Source organism: Lepidochelys kempii, chromosome 10, assembly GCF_965140285.1.
Source record: "Lepidochelys kempii isolate rLepKem1 chromosome 10, rLepKem1.hap1, whole genome shotgun sequence".
Classification (NCBI taxonomy): domain Eukaryota; kingdom Metazoa; phylum Chordata; order Testudines; family Cheloniidae; genus Lepidochelys; species Lepidochelys kempii.
Window position 1 is genome coordinate 80,563,934 of NC_136389.1, and position 18,803 is coordinate 80,582,736.

The following is an 18,803-nucleotide window of genomic DNA, read 5'->3' on the forward strand; positions in this document are numbered from 1 at the left end:
CCAGTTCAAAAAAGAAAAGACTTAAACAGATGTGCCCTGGCAAGAAGGTGAGTATACAAACAGCAAGGAACAGAGAGGGAACAGGCACTCATAATAGGAGGCATGGGGAAAGAATCCCCCAGTTCAGATTAAATGTTTGCAGCTGGAATCCAGCTTGTGAGATACCTGTAATGAGCCTCTGTATTTTGAGCTTTCAAGCCTGTACATACTCCTTTTCTGCATATAGCTTCTTTGCCACATTACACACCACAAGAGACTCTCTCTCTCTCTCTCTCTCTCTCTCTCTCTCTGTGGTCACATAAGCAGCAACTTCCATGCAACAGAAAAATAGGACTTTACAAATTAAAAAAGAAAGAAAAACTCATTGGTGGTGGTCTGCAACATTTTGAACAAGGAAATATGTGCACTAACAAAGAATGACAACATGTGGCCATTTGTGTGTAATATCTCAGCAGCTCTGGGTCTACAAGTGTTCACAGGAGGTGCAAGAGATGCCTCAGTATGGGCCGGTGTATTGAGTACGCCATCTCTGCACTACAATATCCTAAGGCACAATCAACCCCTTAAGCACCATCAGTCTCCATCTCTATACTGCCCATTCCATGGGTATGTCTACATTAGAGTTTTTACCTTAAAGATAATTAATTGCCCATTAAATCAAGGTTGTTAACACATTTGGAAAGATTGGTCTAGGCCCTCCCCAGACATTTGTGGTTTATGCTGCGGGTCAACCCCATGAGGCCTCCTCTGTCATGTGCAAAGCTCTCCCCTCTATTAAGAGTTGCTCAGAGAAAGCCATTTGCAGCGCACACAACGTATTTTATTGGTCCTACAAAACCCAGGCAACATGCTACAGGTGAACACTATCTAATGGCACCGAATCTATTTACATATTACGCTCAGTCTCTGTGTGGGGAATAGTACATGCACAATCTGGTCAACACTAGGGGCAGTAAGAGTCTCAAGCATGCTCCACAAGGACAGAATCTTAGAATCATAGAATATCAGGGTTGGAAGGGACCTCAGGAGGTCATCTAGTCCAACCCCCTGCTCAAAGCAGGACCAATCCCCAACTAAATCATCTTCAGGCATTTTAGCTGCTAAAATAGAAATCTCTACTTAGAATGTGCAAACTGTGAGTTTTCTAAAGCTTATAACTTGATTGCACTTGGGTGGATTTTCATAGGGATGGCAAAAGGATCATCCCTGAACCAAAGCCCCCTCACCCCCACCAAATTTCAAGTCACTGCTCCAAACCACAGGGAGGTGGGCCTGCTAGAGCTTCTCAAGGCCACCAGAATTTTTTTTAACATGGACAAAACAATATATTTTCCCCTAACTTCATTCTCTGAAGTGGTCATGCTATTCTTGCTGAAAATATTCCAAAAGTATTAAGCTTGAGGTGGACACCTGGCATGGAAAAATGTCAGCCTGCCTTGTTAATGTTTTGCAAAGTTATAAGCAACTGAAAACAGGGTCTTACCATGAGCAGTGTTGGGCAACCTCATTAATAGGGAGTACTACCAACTCCACCTGTAACACACAGACATAAATTACTCTTGTAACACCATCCTCTCACCAGGAACCTCCTGCCATTCCAGCTTCAAGGAAAGTCCTGCTGCATGCCCTCTCTACATAAGGTACCCCTATTGTTCAACTGTCAGACCCACCCACTACACCCCTCCCCAAGGAAATTTGCTCTATTGAAATTGCTGTCTTCTGTTCAAAGTGCTTTGATCGCAGCCATTAGCTGCTGCCCCCTCAGGGTCATGTGGGCATGTCCTCCAGATTTTGCTCTGCATTTTACTGCACAGCCTAGTAGTGGTCAGCATATGTAAAAATGGAAAAGGGGATGCAACATGTGACTACATATGCCAAGAAACAATTTCTGCACATTTGCTAGGAGAACCCTCTTATACAACAACTTTACTGCAAACAGATAATTATTAACAGAAACTCCAGTTTGTACACTGTGTTTCATTGGAACACTTTGGGACTTCCATTCTGCTTCACTATAAAACAGTGGTTCTCAACCAGCAGTACGTGTATCATGGGGGGACAGAGGGAGGGTTCACAGAGGTCTTCCGGGGGTACGTCAGCTCAGCTGGAGAGTTGCCTAGCTTTACAACAGGCTATATAAAAGTGAAGTTAGTACAAACTAAGATTTTATACAGACAATGACTCGTTTTTGCTGCGCTATGTATTATATTAGCGGTTCTCAAACCTGTGGGACGTGATCCCAAAGTGGGTTGCAAGTTCATTTTGATGGGGTCACCAGGACCAGCGGCAGACTTGCTGGGACCCAGGACAGAAAGCCGAAGCCCGGGCCCCGCTGCCTGGAGCTGAAGGTGAAGCCCGAGCAACTTAGTTTTGTGGGGCTCCCTGTGGTGTGGAGCCATTTGCCCTGCTTGCCACCCCCTAACACTGGCCCTGAGAGTAGGAAGATTCAACGTGGAGAAAAATGTAATTATTGTCGCTTCACAGCCTCCCAGAATGACAAGGCTCACAAATGAAAAAACAGGCTCAAGTATCACTGAAAAGTAAGTACGATATTTATATTCCAGTCAATTTGTTTTATAATTACATGGTAAAAATGGGAACATAAGCACACTATTACTGAAAAATTGCTGTCACACTGTTGTATTTTTATGTCTGATTTTGAAAGCTAGTAGATCTTAACTGTGGTGAAACTTGGGATACACAAGACAAATCAGACTCCTGCAAGGGGTACAGTAGTCTGGAAAGGTTGAGAACCACTTCTATAAACAAGCTTCACAGTATCGGAGGTTACAGCAAGGCTGGTCTTGCAGTCTTAGTGCATCTGAATGCCCAGTGACTTCAGCCGAAGTTCGGGGGTGACAAAGAAGGTAGACTTAAGATCTGCAAGCAGAGGCTAACGTATGAATGTCACTGCGAAAACCAGCCACCCAAAACATAAACTTGTTACTATAGTGATAAAGTTGCAACATAAACTTAAAAAATAGCATAGACAGTCAAATATATAGCTCAAAAATCCATACATAAAACATAAAGAAAGAACAGAAAACAAGACTAAATGTTGGAATTGTTACTTTTCATTGGTTTGTGCAACAATTTTTATGTTAATTCTGTGCATTTTGGAGTATTTGTGTCTGTTTGCCCTTTGATGTGTGACAGCACAAAATGGAAGAAAGTTCATATAACCTGCATTTATAAAGACAAAATAATCCATCCAGACTTATTTATTAATACATATCTGTATATCTGAACCTGAATTATTGACTGACTTGTCTCAACAGTTGCTTTGGCACCATTAGAGTCTGTTATGTACATTAATATTTAGTATTGGTTAGGTCCATAATCCTGACATATTGATGGATAAATGAGATTACAGCTTTGTATCTAATACAAGGGTACGTGCAACAGATGATTTCCCCTCCCAGCTAAACTAGTTTAAAGCTCGTCCATAGTTTGGAAAAAGACTGGAAGATGTTACTTTTAAAGGCTTTCTTTTGAACTGCCTGTGCACTATTGTAGCACATGTTGCTCACTATGTCCCAGTGTAGCCACTCATTTAAGGATATGTTTTTCTAAGTTGGGGGCCTAAGAGAGATAATTTGAGCAAACTTTGATTTAACTAATGTGGGCTAAGTATGAAGACCTATATTACTTGTGAACCACTTCTACTAAAATTTGTAAAGAACCTCACAGCCAAGCTCAAGTAGATGCTCAGAGTTGTGAGATTTGCTGAATTTAAGGGACACCACCATTTTGAACTCTAGTCAATTTAAAAAAAAAGATAAAAAGTATTTCAGATCCTACATCTTCCCCTAGCACCCTCTGTCAATTGTTGTGGTTTTACAATTGCTTTTCCGTGTGTTTTTAAACATTTTTCTCTACCCTGTTATTGTGTGAAAGACCCATGCAAATGACAAAGAAATGACTAATGGACTACATAGGGGAGGCAGTGAAAGTGTCTATTCCCAAAGTATTGCAAATGCCAATAGCACACAGACTTGGGGGGGAAGGGTGGAACCATTTTTTTGTTTCATTTCTTTCACTTATAGTAATGTTAGTTGTAACAATAGAAAGTAAAATTTTCAAATAAAGGTGTGCTTTTTGTGCTCACAGTGTGTCTTTAAATATATTGCTGAATTAAGACATATATATTGATGCACAGTACAATTGACTTCCAACAAAGCAGCTTTTGTTTGGACACATATATGTTCCTCATATGTTGAAAAGAATAATAGTGTAGAACCTTGAAATAGCTTGTCTGTGCTGTTAGTTGTATATTTCATAGCGCAGAAATAGTTAAATCAGAATATCCTTGCTTTTCTCAATTTGTGTCTGACTCACCCCAAAAGTTATTTTCCTGTAGGTTTGTTTTGCATGTCTAAGATAGTACTGTATGTATATAAATGCTATACTGTAGATGGTATGTATATTATTTTAACCATGGAAAGCTCCCACACCTTCCCCTGTGCATAATATTTTGCTTGACAGAAATTGAAAGTTAAAGGTCATAACTCTTATTTACAAGTTAACATTCTAATATAGCCTCATTCAAAAGCACACACAAACACTACCAAACCATTTGCTTTTCTTCACTTATCTTACCTCTCTATGCTAACATTTCCCAGGGGTCCACGGTAACGTCCATGAAAAATTCATACTTCTCACCAGTGTGCTCTGCCTTGCCCAGAGACCAGGTATCTCTTTATCTCACCATTGCATGGGTGCCCTCACACCTACATAGATGGATTCCTTGCCTCCCAACTGCTCAGTCCTAGAATTACCAGTGGCCACCCAGAGGTCCTAAAAATAATTATCAAAATTGCCATCTGGGACAGGCATAGCCAGTGATTCCTCCCTTGGTCATGTCCTACCACTTCAGCATGTCTGTCATTTATCCAACCATGACACTGAACATGTCATCCCCAATATCCAATGACTGACTCTAGCTGGACAGAACCTCCTTCGGCAATCTATTGCAATATACTGTCATGGTCATGGTTAACCACATCACTCTTGGTGAACTTCACAAAGTTACCCACTTCCCTTTTAATTATCCTTCTGCTCTGTTACACAGCTAAGTTTCTGTGTATGAATAAGTACCTAGATAGATATTATATGCAGTGTTGTTGTAGCCGTGTTGGTCCCAGGATATTAGAGAGACAAGGTGGGCGTGCTAACTATTTATGCTAAACTATCTGTTCAGACCTGTGTTTGGCTGTGACACTTTGAGTACCTTTCCCAGACTTGAAGAAGAGCTCTGTGTAAGCTCGAAAGTTTGTCTGTCTCACCACGAGAGGCTGAGCCAGTAAAAGATATTACCTCACCCACCTTGTCTCTCTCGATAGGCATTAGATAACTAGAAAGAAATTAGACTTAATGTTTCAATAGCTGGATGCAGCAGAAAGGGGGAGGGAGACATTAAGAACTGTATTAGTCCCTGATTCCCTCCCTTGCCCCAAGCACAGTTTAGTGCATCTTGGGGGCTGCTCCAACATGCACCTGCTGTCCTCAAAGAACCATCTGCCAGCTGTGCATAGTCAGAGCACTGCATGCTCCAGCCATGTTTCTTCCCTGTCCTGACATGTCCATGGCACTTGGTAGCTACTGGGAAAGCGCTTGGGAACGAGCTGACCTAGGTCTGTGCCTGCTTGGAACTCCCCGACCCAGGGATTTCCCTACATCCCCCCTGAATTCCCCCATCCCCGCCCCCGGTGGTCAACTAGTTACATGCAATGTTGCCAATGTAGTCCTTTTCCAACCCCCCTGTAAATTGGAACACTCCAGGTCATTTCAATCCCTCCCCCAACTCCGTTTTTACTACCTTAGTGATACAAAGGGAACAGAGAATTTGTTCCTTGATCTTGAAAGCAGCCAAAAGCCGTTCTGGGGAGAGAGAGAGAGAGTGCTGAAGAGGAGCTATTTTTTCTCATATTAGCAGTTAATCCAATACTGTTGCTGACTCAAAGCCCAATCTAAAACTTTTAGAAGGTAAAGTTTAAACCCCATTCCTATCAATTTAATAGGCCTTATTAATTAACCAGCCAGGCAAAGATTTGTAGTAGGACTGTCAATATTTTAATCTGTTATTAAAAGGTTAAGAAATGCACATTATCTCTGAAAATATTATTGCTTACTTTAGGTATTTTCAAATACATAAATCATGGAGAGTTAGAACTTTTACCACGTTGTAAGACATTGCGCTACATATCTTTACATTTCAGTACGAACAAAATTCAGTGGATGATGCCTCTGCACCCGTACTGTGTTACAGAGGTATGAATACAAGATATAAGATATATTTTAAAAGGCGAAGACAATTGTTCTATTACTATAAAAGACATACTTCTTCAGCCTAGAGGTAGTCTCTAAGACATCAGACTTTTTATAAACCAGAAAAGATATCCACACCATGTAAAATTGGGATGATCCCGTCATTTTCCTCTGTTAATTTTTCCATTCTGAGTGTCCAAAACTCTCTGAAATACTGAAAGAAATACTGTCTAGGGGTTCAGAGAGGCATTTTTCTTAAGATAGCTCTCTTTGACAGGTAAACCCAGAACTAACACAAGCTGTCCCATAAAATTTTAATATTTATACAATCTTTAAAATTAATTCTACATCTTGTGACAAAATACTTTTCCTTTTCGAGTGTGCTGACCACAGTGCTGGTGAAGTTCAGGTTATGGTTCACTGATTTCAGTGGATCTACTCCTGATTTACACCAGAATAAGCAAGTTTGGAATTTGGCCCAATATGTCTAGTGGCAAAAAAACCACCAATGAGCAGGGAAGCTGGCTGCCCACTGATGTTTTTTGGGTGCCTTAATTTTAAGGTGACCAACTGTTGAAACTGTTTTCATTTTCAGAGGCATTGAGCAACCACAACTCCAGATTTAACCCTGGTCTACACTACAAACGTACATCAGTACAACTATGTCACTCAGGTGTTTCCCACACCCCTGAGCAATGCAATACCGACTGAACTCCCAGTGTAGACATGCTATGTCGACAGGATGGCTTCTGTCACCATAGGTAGTGTCTTCACTAAGCACTACAGAGACGCAGCTCCACCATGCACTGTAAGTGTAGACAAGCATGAAGCCAAGAAGACCTACGGGTGCTCAGCACATCTGCATTCAAGATGTCTCAAGTTGGTCAGCCAAAAACTGGGTCACTAAATCAGGGCTACTTTCTGAAACGTTGGCCTGAATGTGCACCCAAAATTTGAGGCACTCAAATGTAAGAGAATGCACGTTGGTGTCGTGTCTCAACTGTGCAATTTGTGTCTGATTTAGAGCAAAAAATAATGAGACTAGCAAAGGGAGTGGCAAGGTGGGCAAGTGGAATACCAAATTAGCTAGCTACATCGAGGTAAAATTACCCTGCCTTGTTGCCACTAGGACTTCTCAGTGTAAAAACAAGTCTTTTTTATAGTGAAGACATAGCTTCATCAGGGGCCTATTTATTTAGGTTCTGGCATGCAGCTCTATAGTTTTCAGTGTCTCTCCTTTTGGCCATGAGGGGCTTTGTCATTTGTATTAGTTTATTTTTTGCAGCATGAATTTCAATGACATTTCAACCCCCCACATCATTCTCAGTGTAGATTTTTAACACAGTTTTGCCTAACTCTCCCACACTCAGCCCCAGGAGTCGGGGATTGGGGAACAAACCCTAGCTCTGTGTGTGTGTGTGTGTGTGTAACCTTTACTGAGAGGAGTTCCCCCTCTTTGACTCTCTGTAGAGTCTGCCTCTTTAGGGGGTGGTGGGGAGGAAGTCCCCCTTTGCACTCTGTGGGGACATATGAGTGAGCAAGGAGAGGAAGGTCAATTGTTAACCTTTCTAGAGTATGCGGGTGGGAGGGAGAAGGTAGAACATCCACCCTTTCATATGCTCTGAAGTTGGGAGGTAATTAGCTGAGAGGAGTAATCCCCACGCTGTGTGTGTGTGTGTGGTGAGTAATTGAGAGGAGATCCCCCTTCCAGGCATCTGGGTTTACTGTGGGATCGTTGGGTTTTTTTTTGGGAGGCGGGGGGAATAATCATAGAGAGAAGCTCCCCCCTCCATTCCCTGGGAATTGTGATTAATGGAGAGGACCCCCACTTCCACTCCTGGGCTCACTGTGTGTATGGGTGGGGTGGTGTCATTGAGGGAAACCCTCCTGCACTCCTTGTATTTGCTGTGTGTATGGGGAGAGCCCCCGCCCATTCCCTATGTGTATGAGGGGTGGTCAGTGAGGGGAGCCCCCTGCCCTGCCTGGCTGTGTGTATGCGGGGGTCACAGGGAGTAAGGGGAGCCCCCCTACGTTCCCCGGGCTTGCTGTGTTTATGGGGGGGGGTCACTGAGGGAGTGAGGGGAGCCCCCTACGTTCCCCAGGCTAGCTAGGTGTATGGGGGGGTCACAGAGAATGAGGGGAGCCCCCTACATTCCCTGGGCTCACTGGGTGTATGGGACAGTTACTGAGGGGAGCCCCTGCCCTGCCCTGCCTGCTGTGTGTATGGAGGGTCACAGGGAGTGAGGGGAGCCCCCCTACGTTCCCCGGGCTTGCTGTGTTTATGGGGGGTCATTGAGGGGAGCCCCCTGTGTTTCCCCAGGCTCACTGTGTGTATGGGGGGGTTACAGGGAGTGAGGGGAGCCCCCCCTATGTTTCCCAGGCTTGCTGTGTTTATGGGGGGGGTCAGTGAGGGGACCCCCTGCCCTGCCTGGCTGTGTGTATGGGAGGGTCACAGGGAATGAGGGGAGCCCCCCTATGTTCCCCGGGCTCGCTGGGTGTATGGGGGGGTCACTGAGGGAGGGTATGGGACAGTCACTGAGGGGAGCCCCCAGCCCTGCCTGGCTGGCTGTGTGCAGGGGGGGGGGTCACAGGGAGTGAGGGGAGCCCCCCTACGTTCCCGGGGCTCGCTGGGTGTATGGGGGGGTCACTGAGGGAGGGTATGGGACAGTCACTGAGGGGAGCCCCCAGCCCTGCCTGGCTGGCTGTGTGCAGGGGGGGGCGGGTCACAGGGAGTGAGGGGAGCCCCCGGCCCTGCCTGGCTGTGTGTATGCGGGGGTCACAGGGAGTGAGGGGAGCCCCCCTACGTTCCCCGGGCTCGCTGGGTGTATGGGGGGGGTCACTGAGGGAGGGTATGGGACAGTCACTGAGGGGAGCCCCCAGCCCTGCCTGGCTGGCTGTGTGCAGGGGGGGGCGGGTCACAGGGAGTGAGGGGAGCCCCCCTACGTTCCCGGGGCTCGCTGGGTGTATGGGGGGGTCACTGAGGGAGGGTATGGGACAGTCACTGAGGGGAGCCCCAGCCCTGCCTGGCTGGCTGTGTGCAGGGGGGGGCGGGTCACAGGGAGTGAGGGGAGCCCCCGGCCCTGCCTGGCTGTGTGTATGCGGGGGTCACAGGGAGTGAGGGGAGCCCCCCTACGTTCCCCGGGCTCGCTGGGTGTATGGGGGGAGTCACTGAGTGGAGCCCCTGCCCTGCCTGGCTGTGTGTATGGACGGTCACAGGGAGTGAGGGGCGCCCCCCTATGTTCCCCAGGCTCGCTGTGTGTTTGGGGGTCACTGAGTGGAGCCCCCCCGCTTTGGCTCTTGGTGGTTCCCGCGTGCCGGGTTGGGGGCCGGGCCGGGGGCGGCGCTGGCCGCCCGTTGCTCCCCTTCTTTCCCTCCCTCGGCAGCGCGAGCCAGCGCGTTTGGGCGGGCTGGCGGGGGTGGGAGCCGGGGCGGCCGGGCGGCGATTTGCATGAAAGGCAGACTGGGAATGAGCCGGAGCGGCCGCCTCTCCGCACACGCAGAGCGGGGGTGGGTGGGGGCCGGAGGAGTCTCCGCCTCAGGGGAACACGGGAGCAGTCGGGGCAAAGTTTGCCGCCGCCAGCCGGGGCTGCTGAGGGCGCCGCGGGGCCGGGCTCCGAGCGAAGCCGGGCGCCAGGCTCCAGCCCCGCTGCCCTCGGCCCTGTGCGCTGCTGCCCGGCGGAGCAGTCCCGCGCCGGGGGGCCGCGCCGCGAGCCGGGCAGGCGCCCAGCGGGCCGCCGCCGCCAAGTTGAGCGGGGTCTCGGGCGGGCTCGGAGCGCGGGGCCGCCCGCAGCGGGAGGCGGCAGCGGCTGGGTGGGGCGCTGCCTCCCGGAGCGCCGGGCAGGGGAGCCAGCATGTCCTCCATCCTGCCGTTCACTCCCCCCATCGTCAAGCGGCTGCTGGGCTGGAAGAAGGGGGAGCAGAACGGGCAGGAGGAGAAATGGTGCGAGAAGGCGGTGAAGAGCCTGGTGAAGAAGCTGAAGAAGACGGGGCAGCTGGACGAGCTGGAGAAGGCGATCACCACGCAGAACATCAACACCAAGTGCATCACCATCCCTAGGTAGGGAGAGGGCACCCCGGGGTGGGGGGATCCACCCAGCCACAGGCCGAGCAGGGGCACCGCAGAGCCACAGAGGTGGCACCCACCCACAGACCAAATCAGGGGCGCCCATGCGGAGACATATGTGCTCCCCCCGAGAGAAACATGTACACAGAACACGGGGGGGGGGGCACACAAAGAGAGACCTGCACAGGCTGCTGGGCACAACATGTGGGAATAGGCACCTTCATCACACGTGGGGGGCCCCATGGAGAGACACCTGTGTTCCCTGAGGGGGGCATGCACAGATCAGGCATGGGCAGAGATATATGTTTGCCCACAGAGAGAGAGAGACTTACATCCATACACAATTATGGGTGTCCTTGCAGAAGCATGTGTGTGTATGGAGGGTCACACATGTATTCATGTGCCGTGGTAAGGAATGGACACTCACAAGAGACATAAGCATAAGGGCACCCATATAAATACGTGCATTCTCTTTTATACTCACACATAGCTACTTGCCAGGACACTGAGAGGTGAATAACCATATGGACACCCATTTGCACACGCATGGCTGAGACACGTGTACCTGTAAATAGTTGCAGACTGATGCATGCACCCACACACGTTTGTGTGGATATTATAGACGTTAAGCATACACATGGGGTACTCCGAAAAGCAATACCATTACAGGCTTGTGTTAGGAGAATTTTGCTTTTCTCTCCAGTCAACTCCAATAGAAGTTTGGTTTTGTATTCCTTTCTTACAAACTATTCCAGAATACTTTGCATATTTAAAATTAAGAGATCACAGAATTGAACTACAATCTATTAACAGCGGAGACAGAAATTAAGAAGGGAAAATGTTTTCAGCTAAGATTTGAAAAAAGATGGAAGTATTCTGGATTAGTTATACTCGTAGGTGATACTCTCTGTTTCATAGCCAAAAGTTTCACTCTGTTTTCTGTTACTGTTAAAATTAGTATCTCTGATTTCCTTTCTGAATGAGAGAAATTAGTTTTAGGTGTCTTGCTATGTTCAGTCGCACATTTCCCTGAAGAAGTGATTTAGGACCCTTGGATACATGTTTCCAGAGTAGGTGGTTGTAACTTGACCTGACCCCCTCCCCTCAACAAAGGAACGCAATTTGCACAGCGAAATGGGATTGCTGTTTGCAGGAGGAGTCATGTAAATTGAATAACTAATTTTTTCCATGTAAATTAATTCTTTTTGCAGTATTTTAAGATTGATTCAGTATGATTGCACACAGGACTCATTGTAATGCACAGGAGAGGACAAGTATTTAAATGATTATCTTTGTGGAAATCAAATCACTGAGAACGTTTCATTGCTGATTTTTTTTTTTTTTTGGTAAGCTTATTCAGATATCTGGCATTTTTCGTTCCATTTTATGGAATAATACAGCATTGCTTTTTAAACATATTAAAGTTCACTGAGAACAGTTCAATGGTGTATAATTGTATGCTTCTGTGTGTTGATTCTCTTTTTCATGCGTGCATGTGCACCCATATACTCTTGGTTGTCAGAATGATTTAATATGTAGTGGCTAGTACTCAGAAAGCCGCATCAGTTGTATGAACCGCTGAAACAAGTAGTTTTAAAAAGTTGGGTAGAGTTGGAACTCTTTCTCTCCCCCTCCCCCCCAGATGAATACCTCCAAGCCCAACAAATACAGTTTTTAAAGATTGTTTGATATCTGCTCAGTTCTTCTCTACCGAATTACACTAGGTCAGAGTCTAGTGTAAATTCAGAATGACTCCACTGTAGTTAGTGAGACTACCCTGGATTCTCTGTCTTTAAGCCTAATTTTGAAACTCATGGTGACCAGCTAAAGCTCTTGAAGTATTTGCTTCAAACCCAAAAAGTTCTGCTACTGATGTGACTTGCTATGTGTGTTGGGCTTCTGATTTTAATAAGGACTGACCAGTGCAGAACTGGGAAGGGAATCACTTGAAATTTACATAATTAACAGCACAAGTGTTTGGGAAGGATTGGGAGTCATTTTCTGATATATTGTAATTCCAGGGAAACAAATAGGGTTAGGGTGGGGAAACTTGTTTCAATTATTTCTGGGAAAAGGGGGTTTAAAATTAATCATCAGCAAAAAGAGTAAACATCACAAGCCATCACCATTAAATGAGAACATTCTAGCTAATGCTAAGCATGCAGAGGTTAAGGTTTATTTATCTCTTAAAGTTCTGCAAATTTACTTTTACCCACTAAAGTGAGTCCTCCAGCAACCATTACAGTCTTTTATGTCTGCTGAGACAAGGCCCAATCCTGCAGTCCTTAATCCTTGACAGCAAAAGGAGTTTTGCCTGAGTAAGCCTGGCAGCATTTGCCCCTTGCAGCAAAAGTTAACACAAAAGATTAACCTGCCCCTTTAGATTCTTTTGCAATATGTTCTAGAATAATAAAGCCCATGATCAGATTGGCCTGTGTTGGGCACTGTGAAGACCCTTAGTAAGAGACAGTCACTGCCTGGAAGAGGTTACAGTATAAATGGTCAAGGGGTGGCGGGGAAATGGCAGTATAAAGAGATGAAATTACTTGCCCAAAGTTACACAGAATGTCAGATATCAGAGGGATAGCCGGGTTAGTCTGTATCCACAAAAACAACAAGGAGTCTGTTGGCACCTTAAAGACTAACAGATTTATTTGTGCATAAGCTTTCGTGGGTAAAAAACCACTTCTTCAGATGCATGGAGTGAAAATTACAGATAGAATCATAAATATACTGGCACACGAAGAGAAGGGAGTTACCTTACATGTGGAGCACCAGTGATGACCAGGTCAATTCAGTCAGGGTGGATATAGTCCACTCCCATTAATTGATGAGGAGATGTTAATACCAAGAGAGGGGAAAATTGCTTTTTAGTGAGCCAGCCTCTCCCAGTCCCTATTCAAGCCCGAATTAATGATGTTAAGTTTGCAAATGAATTGTTGCTCTACAGTTTCTCTTTGTTTTTGAAGTTTTTTGTTGAAGGATGGCTATTTTTAAATCTGTTATTGAATGTCCATGGAGATTGAAGTGTTCTCCTATTGGATTTTGTATGTTGCCATTCCTGATGTCTGATTTTGTGTCCATTTTGTGGACATTTATGTCAGTTTTCCTTCTCTTGGTATTGACACCTCCGTCAATTATTGGGAGTGGACCACATCCACCCTGACTGAATTGGGTCCACTGTCACCTTGGCCTGCTAGTGCTGCTCCCTTGCAGAATAGTTTACTTAAAGAGGCTTTGTCCTTCCTCCTCCAAAGGGGAGTTTCCACAGCATGAAGGGGGCTCTGCTTGAGACTGTATTCATTTTAAGTAGATTCCTAGTAGCGTGGTGGGGGAGCAATGTATATAGCTCCCCAGGCCTTTGGTCATCATCTTCTCCTACATTAGAATCCCCAACCACAGAGGTCTTCAGCCAGGCTGAGAAAGGGAGAAGGTGTTATGTGGGTGACCTTCTCCGTGCAGAGGTGGAAATCTGTGCATTAATAATCGGATATGGTCATACAAAGCATGCCCTTGCTCTCCATTCACTTAACCCTAAGCACACTAGGCTTTCTCTCTAAAACACTCCCCTTTTCTCCCTCCCAACTACAGCACTGCCATCTAGCATGGCTTCAGATGTGTTAGCCTGCATCTTAATGGGTATTAAGAAGGCTTTCCATTCACGTTAAGCTGACATTATTCAAAAACGTGCTCCTTTTGCTAGATAACTTAGTGATAGCTTCTTGTGATAGTTTTGCAAATATCTGGTGTAGAATGGGCATTCATGTGTCCTTTTGACCTCTCCAAAGTTGTATGCTGCTGGAATACCTTCCTTGAACACAGACGTGTTCAAAGTTAGGATGTTGCTGCTTTACTCTGAAAATAGGTTTGAATCTGTTGTTCCTACAAGCCACCAGTTGGCATCACGTTTTCAAAGTTCTTGGTGGCTGTAAGTATAGCTCTCTGAAATCAAAGAGTGTTGTAGTGGAATTGGATGGCATACAACTACCTTTGCTGTACTCTCTGCAGAACACAAACATGTCAACTTTAAATTTCATCCTTGAGGAGAAGAGCAACAAGTTCATAAGTCTGTTCCTGAACCTGTGATCTGCATTAGAATGGGTTGCACTGTTTGTGCACGTGCCAGGCATCTCCACAGTCAGTCCTAGAAACAAAAGGAGTTATGGTGAATTGTAAGCATTTAATTCTTAAAATTACTAAATGTGAGTGTACTGTGGAAATCTGCAATGTGTGGCAGATACTGATTAATTTCTAGGAGTCACACAGTATAGACATTTGTCTGTATGAGAGGAGACAATAAATGCCTTACTATTTCAAGAGTATTATTCATTGTGCACGCATGTGGTAAAATATAAGATCTTTCCAGTGTGGTGGCCTTTGTGTGTCTTTCTGTGCCTGTTTTCTTTTTTGATCCAATTGTGGTATTTCTATTTAACATTGCAAGTGGTTTTTACAATAGCCAAGATTCCTCTATGTAAAGAATAAATTCCTTTAAATTGTAGAGAGACAAGGTGGGGCAGGCTATGTATTTTATTGAACTAACTTCTGTTGGTGAAAGAGGCAAGCTTTTTAAGTTTTTGTTAGTTTAAATATATTTGGGAAGAGAGGATGAGTGTGAGTTCTTCTAGAACTCATCGGATATAAGGCTAGAGTGTAATGACTGAATTGGAAACTCTGGATATTTTTTCTTTTGGAAAGAAATGGAACAAAATAAGGGCAGGTTTACAAACTTTTGCCGACGCAGGCTATGTTGGCATAAAGCTGCTGCAGTTAGTGTATTATTTGTGTGCATGCATACTTGGCTCCCTGTGCTGGTCCTGTACTTACTCACCAGGAATGCTTGTGGCAAGTGCAGAGTGCAGGGCACCACAGAGAGGTCTCCCAGTGTGCAACCCGCCACCATCCAGCATGATGTCTTTTGGGAAGTTTTGGCAATGCACATTGGGGCAGAAATGAGTCATGCAGGGGGGGCTTGGAGCAACTTCCCATCATGCAATTTTCTCCATTCCATAATGCTATCTATGTTCCATATTTTTTGCACCTTTCTTAAAAAAACCCACAAACCCCTCATGGCTCCTCTTTCTGTCTGCATCTCTGAAAGAAGCATGGAACCTACACAGCTCTGCACTATTGTCATGAGTGTTCCAAGTGTAGGACGCATGAGCCTCTGGTATTTGCACAGCTGCAAGAAGAACCGAATCAGTGGGGAACCTGATGATTTTGTGCAGGACAGAATGCATAGCAAGAACCAATACAAAGTTGTTGGTGGCATTCACAGAGCAGCATTCATGGTGGAGTGATGTTTCTGGGCCCAAGAAATGAGCACTGCCTGGTGGCATTGCATTATAGTGCAGGCTTGGCATGATGAGCAATGGCTATATAGCTTTTGGATGTGCAAGTCTACATTCGTGGCTCTGTGTGCTGAACTAGCCCCAGCCCTGATTTTCCTAGTGCAGGGACACCAGAGTGAGAGCTTCACTGACAGGAGAAGTGAGTGGTGATCACACAGTGGAAACTGACAATGCTGTCAGTGGGAAATGATTTGAGAGTTGGAAAATCCACTGTAGGAGCCATTGTCATGCAAGTGTGCAGGGCCATTAACTGTCTCTGGCTATGCAGGACTGTGACTCTCAGCAATGTGCAGGACTTAGTGGATGGATTTGAAGCAGTGGGGTTTCCCAGTTATGGTGGGGCAATAGTTGAAAATCATATGCCTATTTTGCCACCATACCACCTTGCCATAGAGTACATCCACAGAAAGGGCTACTTTTCTATGGATATGCAGGCATTGTTGGATCACCAGGGACGCTTTACTAACATCAACGTTCACTGGTCAAGAAAGGTGCATGACAAACCTTTAAGAACACAGGACTGTTCAGAAAGTTGCAAGCAGGGACTTACTTTCCCAACTGGTGGATTACCACTGGTGTGATGTTGAAATGCCAGTAGTGATCCTGGAGGACCTGGCCTCCTACCCCTTACTCCCCAGCTCACGAAGCCATGCACCGGCCATCTCGACAGAAGCAAGGAAAGATTCGGCTATGGGCTCAGCAGATGTAGAATGACAGTTGAGTGTGCTTTTGGTAGATTGACAGAGCACTGGTGTTATTTACTCACAAGATTGGATCTCACTGGGGAAAAATAATCTCAGTGGTTATAGCTGCCTGCTGTGTGCTGCATAGCATCTCTGAGCATAGGGGGAAAAAATGCTGCCAGAGTATAGGTGGAGAGGCTGTCTGCTGAGTTTGAAGAGCCAGACACAATAGCTCAATGCTGAGCTATATTGCTCAGGGATGCTTTGAAACAGCTCTCTAACAGAGAGCCACAGTAATGTGTCATGGTGTACTGTGTTCTACCTGGCCCTGCTGTTGGGACCCGTTAGGAATTGTGTGGCGCTTGGCGTGATATCTGTGAATGTAACATTGCCAATGGAGATTTTTAAGAGCCGGTTAGACTATCCCCTGTCAGGGATGGTTTAGATAATACTTAGTCCTGCCATGAGTACAGGGGACTGGAATAGATGACCTTTAGAGGTCCCTTCCAGTTCTATGATTCTATAATGCGCCTATTAATTTTGTGGTGCTTGCATTACATTCATTTATTTTGTCACTGATCATATGAGTTGTCCTGCTGTACAGTAAGAGATAGGTGGGTGCTTTCAGTACTGCGAGGCATTTTGCAGTATATGTTCGGGTCTCATAAAGATGAATTATTTTCCAAACAATAGAATTTTATTCAGTAACTAAAACGCTGCAAAAAATTCTGTGAAAGTTAAAAGCAAATACATTGAAAACTTAATACGTACAGAGATGAAGAAAGGGCAGGAACATTCATGTCCATTTTGGCGCACACATGGCACCTATGGTACTCTCAGGTCAGCGTATCTGAAACTGGTTGTCCTTAATGTACCCTGGAGTGGAGTGCTAGGGGCAGGGATGCAGCTCCTGATGCCATGTGGAATGTTGGGGGAGGGGGATCTAGAGAGGTACAGTAACTCCTCGTTTAATGTTGTAGTTATGTTCCTGAAAAATGCGACTTTAAGCGAAATGATGTTAAGTGAATCCAATTTCCCCATAAGAATTAATGTTAATGGAGGGGGTTAGGTTCCTGGGAAATTTTTTTCACCGGACAAGAGACTATATTAGTGTGTGTGTATTAAGTTTTAAATAAACAATTTAATACTGGTACACAGCGATGATGATTGTGAAGGTAGGCTGAGGTGGTGAAGTCAGAGGGTGGATATTTCCTAGGTGATGCCTTGTTGCTAAATGATGAACTAACAGTTGGCTGAGCCCTCAAGGGTTAACTCGTTGTTAATGTAGCCTCACGCTCTACAAGGCAGCACAAATGGAGGGAGGGGAGACAGCAATGGCAGACAGACACACACACAGAGATGTGCATTGCTTCTTTAAGTACACTGTCCCCACTCTTAAGTACAGCGCCTTTTTAAGTTAATCAGCAAGCAGAGATGGCAGCTGCTGCCAGGAAGCTTCCTCTGTCCTGAGCCTTGTCATGGGACCCCTGCTCTATGGAAGATGGGGGTAAGCAAGGGGTAGGGGGGGACACCCTGACACTAGCCCCCTCTTCCCACCCCCTACACAGCAAGCAGGAGGCTCTGGAGACCAGCTCTGAGGCAGAGGGCAGGAGCAGCACACGGCACTGGGGGGAGGGACAGCTGAACTGCCAGCAATTGGTAGCCTGCTGGGTGGCTGCTGCACAGGGAACTTAGGGGAGCGGGGAGCTGATGGGGGGGCTGCTGGTCCACCCTGGTTTCAAGCCCCCACCAGCTAGCTGCAACGGGCTGCTCTTCCTGCAAGCAGTGGACAAAGCAGGTGGCTGCCAAACGACGTTATAAGGGATCATTGCACAACTTTAAATGAGCATGTTCTCTAATTGATCAGCAGTGTAATAATGCAACAATGTTAACTGGGATGACTTTAAGTGAGGAGTTACTGTATTATAACAGGTTTCAGAGTAACAGCCGTGTTAGTCTGTATTCGCAAAAAGAAAAGGAGTACTTGTGGCACCTTAGAGACTAACCAATTTATTTGAGCATGAGCTTTCGTGAGCTGAGCTGTATCTCACGAAAGCTCATGCTCAAATAAATTGGTTAGTCTCTAAGGTGCCACAAGTACTCCTTTTCTTTTTGTATTATAACAGAGTTCTCCATAGATTGCAAAGGGAGGCAAGTCCGTGATTGTTGAACCTGTAGGTCCACAACAGTCTCCATCATCTGTGTTTGCTGGTGGAGAAGTCCCGTTATGTCCTGGTGCATTTTTTCCTCTCTCCTTTTCCTGCTGGAACTCCTGGGCCATTCTCTTGTTTGCTCTTTCCTTCTCCATACAGTCTGCAATATTCACTCTCCAGACCCTGAGCTCATGGTCTGATGCAGTACTGGTTTACAGGGTCTCACTGAACTTGTTACCCTGAGTCATCTTCTTTCTCCCCCTTATCTGGCTCAGGCATTCTCCGG

The 18,803-nt window shown here is 45.9% G+C and overlaps 1 protein-coding gene across 2 annotated transcripts in view; it reads left to right on the forward strand.

Moving 5' to 3' along the window:
• Positions 1-2,401: 2,401 nt before the first annotated feature.
• Positions 2,402-18,803, forward strand: part of SMAD3 (SMAD family member 3) — a 112,795-nt gene continuing 96,393 nt past the window's right edge. The window contains exon 1 of one of the 2 annotated variants that reach the window (XM_073304419.2): positions 2,402-2,540. In XM_073304419.2, coding sequence (XP_073160520.1) covers positions 2,494-2,540 — 47 coding nt within the window. In that variant the 5' untranslated portion in view covers positions 2,402-2,493. Of the gene's footprint in view, positions 2,541-9,761; positions 10,325-18,803 lie in introns of those variants that run through there. The other variant, XM_073304418.2, reaches the window with a different exon arrangement.